Here is a 10,263-nt window from a genome sequence, read left to right on the forward strand (position 1 = left end):
TTCCCATGTACGGAATAAAAAAATAAGAATTACATGATGGGTTTTTTTCACAACAAATGTTGCGTTACATAGCGAATGTGCCCATTCTGGTCTTGGCACGTGCCCTCTGGCTACATGATACGATTATTATGGATAAAAGCAAGATCCTTTTTATTTGTAAAACAGCAGTTGATCATCACCTCACCAGAATAAGATCTTTGATATTTATTGGAAAAGAGCATCAAGACGGCAAGTTTATTTAAATATGATGGTTATTATATCAATATTTGATCATAAAAGACGTTTCCAACCAACATTTTACAGACACAAACAGATCCCACCTTGTTATTGTCTCCCAAAAATGTGCAGGAAAAAAAAGACAAATGAAATATTGTGTAAATAAATGTCTTCCATACAGGTAGCCTAGCGTTTAAGATCGTTGGGCCAGTATCCGAACGGTTTGGGCCAGTAAACGAATGGTTTGAATCTCTGAGACAACTATGTGAAGAATCTTTTGATGTGCTCTTGAGCAAGGCACTAACCATGTCTAATAATTAGTCAGTACCATGTTTGGTTGTTGTTAGACCAGTGTACCCGGGGTAGGCAGGTCACCTCTGGTTGTTGTTGTTGTTGTTAGACCAGTGTACCCTGGGTAGGCAGGTCACCTCTGGTTGTTGTTGTTGTTGTTGTTGTTAGACCAGTGTTCCCGGGGTAGGCAGGTCACCTCTGGTTGTTGTTGTTTTACCAGTGTACCCGGGGTGGACAGGTCACCTCTGGTTGTTGTTGTTGTTGTTATTTTACCAGTGTACCCGGGGTGGGCAGGTCACCTCTGGTTGTTGTTGTTGTTGTTTTACCAGTGTACCCGGGGTAGGCAGGTCACCTCTGGTTGTTGTTGTTGTTGTTGTTGTTGTTAGACCAGTGTATCCGGGGTAGGCAGGTCACCTCTGGTTGTTGTTGTTGTTGTTGTTGTTGTTGTTGTTAGACCAGTGTATCCGGGGTGGGCAGGTCACCTCTGGTTGTTGTTGTTGTTGTTGTTAGACCAGTGTACCCGGGGTAGGCAGGTCACCTCTGGTTGTTGTTGTTGTTGTTGTTAGACCAGTGTACCCGGGGTAGGCAGGTCACCTCTGGTTGTTGTTGTTGTTGTTAGACCAGTGTACCCAGGGTGGACAGGTCACCTCTGGTTGTTGTTGTTGTTGTTAGACCAGTGTATCCGGGGTAGGCAGGTCACCTCTGGTTGTTGTTGTTGTTGTTGTTGTTAGACCAGTGTACCCGGGGTGGGCAGGTCACCTCTGGCAGTGCTGTGTTCTTTCAGGGTCAGCTCCTGCATCTGGGATTGGAAGGAGTCCTGGTACAGAGACAACTCCACAGACCTGAGACGGAGACAGAGACAGAGACAGAGACAGAGACAGAGACAGAGACAGAGACAAGAGAGAGAGAGAGAGAGAGACAGAGACAGAGACAGAGACAGAGAGAGAGAGATCCTATGTAATAAATTGTCTCTGGCAGCAAACGGAGGACAACAACAGAGAGACAGAACACTAGAGCGTACACACAGACTGATGACAACGTCTCAGACATAGCAGACTGTACGTACCAACCTGCCACGTAGTGGTTGTCCCTGGAAGGTCTGTGACTGTGGCAGTTGGCAAGGATGGTAGTCTCCCTGGTAGGCCTCGGGCTGGTGTGGGAGCTGGTGAGGGTGTGACTCGTGCAGGGAGTTTGTGGTACGTACCTTCACCCCCACCCCAGCCTCCAACCCCCCCAGGGTATTCCTCAGGTACCAGTCCCTCAGGCCCTCCAGAGCCAGGGCCTTGTGCAGGCTACGGGTGGGGTCGTCTGGGGTGATGGAGTCAGAGTACAGGGGTGGTCTCAGACGGTGGTTGTTGTTGAGATCGGTACTGGGTCCTGATCCAGAATCCAGCTGGTGCTGGTGGGACTCAACCCCAAATCCCTGTTGGGGGTACAGGGCAGCTGTGGAGGTCCTGGTCGAGGAGGAGGAGGAGGAGGAGGGAGGGAGAGGAGGATCAAAGGAGGAAGAGGAGGAGGAGGAAAGAACAGCCTCCTGCTGGTGTTGCTGGAGGGGAATGAAGGGACCACATGACTTGGTGCGGGTCACCTTGACCCGACGTGGCTCGCCAGGCTTCCCCCGGAGCATCAGGGGACTTCTGTAGGTTGGAGGGCCCTCGGAGAGATGCAGAGGCTGGGATCCTGAGAGATGCCGCTGCGGCTTGGGGTGATGGTGGGGGTAACCATTGAAGTGAGAAAGAGAAGATGCAGGGACAGAGGAAGGGAACTTCCCATTGCCGTGGAACTGTTCAACCTGCCTCTGCTGCTTCCACCACACATAGTCCATCAGGATGTCACTGTAACCTCCTCTGTCTCCTCGCCCCCGACCCCTCACCCCTACAGACACTCGACCAACCAGTCTGTTGTGCTCCACCCCGTGTCTGTTCACCAGCTGTCTCTCTGGGCTGGACTTCTGGACGTTCAGCTGCCTCAGATGACCATCCGTCAGCGCCTCGGAACTCTTGTACGGGGGTCCCCCTCTGATGGGCATGCCTCTTGAATTTTGACCCTGAACTTGACCATGACCCCCCTCGTTGCAGGATGTGGTCCGGTCCAGTAGTGCCTCTGAGCTACTGCTACGTTGCTGGTTGCTGTAGGGGCAGCTGCCTCCTCCTTCATAGGACCCTGATGAGGGGCCAGAGGAGGGATCAGAGGAGAGGCCAGAGGAGAGGCCAGAGGAGAGGCCAGATGAGGGGTCAGAGGAGAGGCCAGAGGAAGTCCCAGAGGAAGGTCCAGATGAAGAGCCGACGTCCAGAGACTGTGGAAGAACCACTGGGGTCGACCACTGCTTGTTAGTAGTCCCGCTGGATATATCTGAACTGGGAAGCAATAGAGATACATACAAAATGGATTAAACCACTGAAGGAGGAGGAGGAGGAAGAGGTAGATGAGAAGATGAAGAAGAATCCTGTTAGTCTGAGATACAGTACCTTCAGAAAGTATTCAGACCCCTTGACTTTTTCCACATTTTGTTAGGTTACATCCTTATTCTAAAATGTATTAAATTGTTTTTTTCCCCCCTCATCAATCTACTCACAATACCACATAATGACAAAGCAAAAACAAGTTTTTAGAATTTTTTGCAAATGTATAAAATAAAAAAAAAACGGAAATATCACATTAACATAAGTATTCAAACCCTTTACTCAGTACTTTGTTGAAGCACCTTTGGCAGCGATCAAGTCTTCTTGGGTATGAAGCTACAAGCTTGGCACACCTGTATTTGGGGAGTTTCTCCCATTCTTTCTTCTCTGCAGATCCTCTCAAGCTCTGTCAGGTTGGATGGGGAGCGTTGCTCTCAGAGATGTTCAATTGGGTTCAAGTCTGGGCTCTGGCTGGGCCACTCAATGACATTCAGAGACCTGAAGCCACTCCTGCATTGTCTTGGCTGTATGCTTTGGGTCTTTGTCCTGTTGGAAGGTGAAACTTCGCCCCAGTCTGAGGTCTTGAGCGTTTTTCCTCAAGGATCTCACTGTACTTTGCTCTGTTCATCTTTGCCTCGATCCTGACTAGTCTACCAGTCCCTGCCGTTGAAAAACATCCTCACAGCATGATGCTGCCACCACCATGCTTCACCATAGGGATGGTGCCAGGTTTCCTCCAGACGTGATGCTTGGCATTCAGGCCAAAGAGTTCAATCTTGGTATCATCAGACCAGAGAATCTTGTTTCTGATGGTCTTAAGAGTCTTTAGGTGCCTTTTGGCAAACTCCAAGCGGGCTGTCCGAGGAGTGGCTTCTGTCTGGTCACTCTACCATAAAGGCCTGATTGGTGGAGTGCTGCAGAGAAGGTTGTCCTTCTGGAAGATTCTCCCATCTCCACAGAGGAACTCTAGATCTCTGTCAGAATGCCCATCTGGTTCTTGGTCACCTCCCTGACCAAGACCCTTCTTCCCCGATTGCTCAGGTTTGGCCCGGGTGGCCAGCTCTAGGAAGAGTCTTGGTGGTTCCAAACTTCTTCCATTTAAGAATGATGGAGGCCACTGTGTTCTTGGGGACCTTCAATGCTGAAGACATTTTTTGGTACCCTTCCCCAGATCTGTGCCTCGACACAGTCCTGTCTCGGAGCTCTACGGACAATTCCTTAGACGTCATGGCTTGGTTTTTGCTCTGACATGCACTGTCAACTGTGGAACCTATATAGACAGGTGTGTGCCTTTCCAAATCATGTCCAATCAATTGAATTTACCACAGGTGGACTCCAATCAAGTTGTAGAAACATCTCAAGGATGATCAATGGAAACAGGATGAACCTGAGCTCAATTTCAAGTCTCATAGCAAAGGGTCTGAATACTTATGTAAATAAGGTATTTCGGTTTTTTATTTTTATAAATTTGCCAAAATTTCAGGAAACCTGTTTTCACTTTGTCATCATGGGGTATTGTGATGTCATTATGGGGTATTGTGATTAGATTACTGAGGATTTGTATTTATTTAATACATTTTAGAATAAGGCTGTAACTTAAATTGTTTGGGAAAAAGTCAAGGGGTCTGAATACTTTCCGAAGGCACTGTAGATTCAGACTTCCAGCTCCAGCACTATGAAACGTCAGCTCACCTGATGTAGTTGGACACCTGACAGGTAGAGTTACTGGTATAGATGAAGACTTCAGCTCACCTGATGTGGTTGGACACCTGACAGGTAGAGTTACTGGTATAGATGAAGACTTCAGCTCACCTGATGTGGTTGGACAGCTGACAGGTAGAGTTACTGGTATAGATGAAGACTTCAGCTCACCTGATGTGGTTGGACACCTGACAGGTAGAGTTACTGGTATAGATGAAGACATCAGCTCACCTGATGTGGTTGGACACCTGACAGGTAGAGTTACTGGTATAGATGAAGACGTCAGCTCACCTGATGTGGTTGGACACCTGACAGGTAGAGTTACTGGTATAGATGAAGACGTCAGCTCACCTGATGTGGTTGCGGACAGTAGTGGTTCCGTTCCGTGCGAGGAGTTGTGTGTCAGGTACACTCGTTCCCTCCACGTTGGAAATACTTCTTGGAAGAGTCCGACGCGGGCTAGACAGGGACACACACACACACACAACATTACCACTACCACAACAACAGTATCAAGACAGGATGTAACCTTAGTGATAGGTCAGGTCAGGGAGTTAGAATGTACTGAAACTGGGCCATGGATTTACGTTGGAGACAACATTGCTCTCCCTGTGTATCAATGGTTATACAGGAACCTTTGATTGGAAAGAAGATTCATTATACCGTAGATGTGGACGGAATAGATAGTTACTACTATAGTGGCAAATAGATACAGTGCTACCCATCAGTAGTTTGTATTATTTGTTTGTGCTGTAAATACATGTAGCTTAGTAGTTTGTACAATTATATTTTACGATATTTGTTTTTGTTTGCTCTGAGGTTTTATGCTAGGTACAGATGTGGGATCTTAATTTGATCCAGTTTGCGACAACAGGAAAATAATCCTGCAGCAACAGGAAATGTGGATTATTATTGTGGATTATAATTAATGGACATTTTTGTAGGGGTTGATACATTTTTTTGTAAGAGAAAATCAAGTCAAAGTGGAAATGAGAAACATCATAAATGTAACGTATGCTTCCAGCTCACACTCTCAAACACATTGATCCCCTGAACGCAGCTCACTTTCCAGATCCCAATCACCTGAATTCTGATCACCTGTTCACACACCTGTATGTCATTATCACACACTATTTAGTTCAGTTCTTTGCACCACATCATTATGAGGTATTGTTTGTTTTGTGACACATGTCTTTCAGAGTGCTGGGTTTCCTGGGATTTAGTCCTCCCCTGCTTCACTAACGACGCCTTTTGCTTATTCCCTGCCTGTATTTTAGCGGATTTCCTCTTATCTACCTACTGCCTGATCTCCTGGACTACGTTGCTAGCCGTTTCCCTGCCTGTACTGTTGCCCTTTTGGACCCCCTGTGTATAACCTGCTGCCTGTCCCTGGACCCAGCTACCTGCCTCCTCCTGTGTATGACCTTCTGCCTGCCCCTGGACCCAGCTACCTGCCTCCTCCTGTGTATGACCTTCTGCCTGCCCCTGGACCCAGCTACCTGCCTCCTCCTGTGTATGACCTTCTGCCTGCCCTGGACCCAGCTACCTGCCTCCCCCTGTGTATGACCTTCTGCCTGCCCCTGAACCCAGCTACCTGCCTCCTCCTGTGTATGACCTTCTGCATGCCCCTGGACCCAGCTACCTGCCTCCTCCTGTGTATGACCTTCTGCCTGCCCCTGGACCCAGCTACCTGCCTCCTCCTGTGTATGACCTTCTGCCTGCCCCTGGACCCAGCTACCTGCCTCCTCCTGTGTATGACCTTCTGCCTGTCCCTGGACCCAGCTACCTGCCTCCTCCTGTGTATGACCTTCTGCCTGCCCCTGGACCCAGCTACCTGCCTCCTCCTGTGTATGACCTTCTGCCTGTCCCTGGACCCAGCTACCTGCCTCCTCCTGTGTATGACCTTCTGCCTGCCCCTGGACCCAGCTACCTGCCTCCTCCTGTGTATGACCTTCTGCCTGCCCCTGGACCCAGCTACCTGCCTTCTCCTGTGTATGACCTTCTGCCTGGACCCAGCTACCTGCCTTCTCCTGTGTATGACCTTCTGCCTGCCCCTGGACCCAGCTACCTGCCTCCTCCTGTGTATGACCTTCTGCCTGCCCCTGGACCCAGCTACCTGCCTCCTCCTGTGTATGACCCTCTGCCTGCCCCTGGACCCAGCTACCTGCCTCCTCCTGTGTATGACCTTCTGCCTGCCCCTGGACCCAGATACCTGCCTCCTCCTGTGTATGACCTTCTGCCTGCCCCTGGACCCAGCTACCTGCCTCCTCCTGTGGTCCTTTACCTATAAACATCTGCTGCGCCCTGCGCTTGAAACCAGCTCTCTGTCTCCCATCGTTCATTACAATAAGCCCTTTTAAACCTCAAAATACACTACAAGTTTTACATTTTTCCAGCAACCGGGTGATCAAATTAAGATCCTACATCTGCAAAGAACTTTAACAACTGCTGATGTAAAAAAGGGCTTTATAAAAATAAATGTGATTGATATTGGGTCATAGAGGAGATGGTGTAGCAGCAGCAGTACCTGGCAGAGTGGACCAGTGAGTTGTGTGGCGTGGTGGTCCTCAAAGCGTAATAGATCTCAACAGGAGTAAGCTCATCTAGAAAGAGAGGGAGTCATTACCATTACCAGGGGCCAGCCAGGTCCGAGACGGGGACAGTTTCCTACACAAACTGCTGTCTGAACTGTCGAGTCAGACATGGGGCTGCTTCTCCTATAGTGTTATCATTGTCATGGTCCCCTGTAGAATCAGACATAGGGCTGCTACTCCTATAGTCTTACCATTGTCACGGTCCCCTGTAGAATCAGACATGGGGCTGCTACTCCTATAGTCTTACTATTGTCACGGTCCCCTGTAGAATCAGACATAGAGCTGCTACTCCTATAGTCTTACCATTGTCACGGTCCCCTGTAGAGTCAGATATGGAACTGCTCTCTGAGTTCACTGTGTCGTCTGTGGATGAACACAAAGAAAGTTACTTTGATGAACACCCCCCTCCCCCCCATACACACACACACACACACACCTGTGTCTTGTGACTTGAGTCAAATTGACATGCAAATATCCAATGAGAATCAATGCGTGATTTACATAAGTCGGAGTTGGAGGTGCAAATGTCCTGTAGGATTCAGCCCTCACTGTGTACCCAGAACCACACGGTAGGATTCAGCCCTCACTGTGTACCCACAACCACAAGCAAACACACGGTAGAATTCAGCCATCACTGTGTACCCACAACCACACGGTAGGATTCAGCCATCACTGTGTACCCACAACCACAAGCAAACACACGGTAGGATTCAGCCATCACTGTGTACCCACAACCACAAGCAAACACATGGTAGGATTCAGCCATCACTGTGTACCCACAACCACAAGAAAACACACATGGGCTGTGTCTGAAATAATGTAAACACACATGGGCTGTCTGTAATAATGGCACCCTAGTAAAGCACTAAAATGCAGCCTGGCCAAAAGTTGTGCACGAAATAGGAAATAGTGAACTATTTCAGACTTGGCCTGTTGTGGAGCAAGTCAGGTGGTAGTTACATCACTGGCAGCATTGTGCTCTGTCTGTCAACATGTCTTCATGTGCTTTCCTGGACATCCTGGTGTGTGTGTGTGTGTGTGTGTGTGTGTGTGTGTGTGTGTGTGTGTGTGTGTGTGTGTGTGTGTGTGTGTGTGTGTGTGTGTGTGTGTGTGTGTGTGTGTGTGTGTGTGTGTGTGTGTCTGTGTCTGTGTCTGTGTGTGTGTGTGTGTGTGTGTGTGTGTGTGTGTGTGTGAGAGAGAGAATATGAATGAGGAAGTGTGTATGGTGTGTGTGTATGTCAGCCAAGTAACAATGAAAGGAAAGGGCCTACTGTTTCTGACTTCCTTCTCTTTTCTGTAACAATTCCCTCCCTCCTTCCCCCTCTCCATACCTCCCCTTTCCCTCCCCCTCCATGCCTCCCCCTCCCTCCTCCGTCCCTCTTCCTCCCTCCTCCTTCCTCCCTCCCCCTCTCCATGCCTCCCCCTCCCTCCCTCTCCATGCCTCCCCCCTCTTCCTCCCCCTCCTCCTTCCCCCCTCTCCATGCCTCCCCGTCTTCCTCCCTCCTCCTCCCCAGCTAGCTACTGTAGTAGTGCCCAGAGCAGCACTACGAATGCATTTCCAAGAAGCAGCTGCATGCCGTGCTCAGCTGACCTTCAAACGATACAAAGTAACATTAGCGATCGCAGAGAAACACCTTGATCTACGGACTGATTTCTGATAACATTCTGATAACATTTCTCTTAATTTTGGGGTCTGGTTTGTCTACAACTTCATGGTCATTTAAAACAGGCTAAGCTAGCGTTTTATGTCAAAGTTAGAGTTAGCTAGCCTCGTACGAACCCTCCTGATTTTGTGAACTCACATTCTGTTTCAGGAGGCTAAGAGCTAGCTGGCTAACTAATCAAATCAAATAACATTTTATTTGTCACATGGTTCGTAAACAACAGGTGTAGACTAACAGTGGGATGCTGACTTAACGGGTCCTTCTCAACAATGTAGAGAGAAATAGATAAATAATAGGCAAATAATAACACCAGGAATAAATACACAATGAGTAATGATAACATACAGGGAGTACTAGGTAATAACATGGCTATATACAGGGAGTACCAGGTAATAACATGGCTATATACAGGAAATACCAGGTAATAACGTGGCTATATACAGGGAGTACCAGGTAGTAACATGGCTATATACAGGAAATACCAGGTAATAACATGGTTATATACAGGGAGTACCAGTTAATAACATGGTTATATACAGGGAGTACCAGGTAATAACATGGCAATATACAGGGAGTACCAGGTAATAACATGGCTATATACAGGAAGTATCAGGTAAGAACATGGCTATATACAGGGAGTACCAGGTAATAACATGGCTATATACAAGAAGCACCATGTAATAACATGGCTATATACAGGGAGTACCAGGTAATAACATGGCTATATACAGGAAGTACCAGGAAATAACATGGCTATATACAGGGACTACCAGGTAATAACATGGCTATATACAGGAAATACCAGGTAATAACGTGGCTATATACAGGGAGTACCAGGTAGTAAGATGGCTATATACAGGAAATACCAGGTAATAACATGGTAATATACAGGGAGTACCAGGTAATAACATGGCTATATACAGGAAATACCAGGTAATAACATGGTTATATACAGGGAGTACCAGGTAGTAACATGGCTATATACAGGAAATACCAGGTAATAACATGATAATATACAGGGAGTACCAGGTAATAACATGGCTATATACAGGAAATACCAGGGAATAACATGGTTATATACAGGGAGTACCAGGTAATAACATGGCTATATACAGGAAATACCAGGTAATAACATGGTTATATACAAGGAGTACCAGGTAATAACATGGTTATATACAGGGAGTACCAGGTAATAACTTGGCAATATACAGGGAGTACCAGGTAATAAAATGGCTATATACAGGGAGTACCAGGTAAGAACATGGCTATATACAGGGAGTACCAGGTAATAACATGGCTATATACAGGGAGTACCAGGTAATAACATGCTATATACAGGAAATACCAGGTAATAACGTGGCTATATACAGATAGTACCAGGTACTAACATGGCTA

At 47.5% G+C, this 10,263-nt stretch overlaps 1 protein-coding gene across 1 annotated transcript; it reads right to left on the reverse strand.

The window, feature by feature from the left end:
- Positions 1–207: 207 nt before the first annotated feature.
- Positions 208–7,422, reverse strand: LOC106611955 (uncharacterized). Its single transcript, XM_014212673.2, has 4 exons — positions 7,138–7,422; positions 4,962–5,069; positions 1,578–2,864; positions 208–1,349 (listed from the first exon to the last, which is right to left on the reverse strand). Exons 3-4 carry the CDS (start codon positions 2,534–2,536, stop codon positions 1,235–1,237), a joined length of 1,074 nt encoding a protein of 357 aa, XP_014068148.2. The 5' UTR covers positions 2,537–2,864; positions 4,962–5,069; positions 7,138–7,422; the 3' UTR covers positions 208–1,234.
- Between the last annotated feature and the right edge of the window lie 2,841 nt (positions 7,423–10,263).

The sequence above is a fragment of the Salmo salar genome, chromosome ssa13, assembly GCF_905237065.1.
Source record: "Salmo salar chromosome ssa13, Ssal_v3.1, whole genome shotgun sequence".
Classification (NCBI taxonomy): Eukaryota; Metazoa; Chordata; class Actinopteri; order Salmoniformes; family Salmonidae; genus Salmo; species Salmo salar.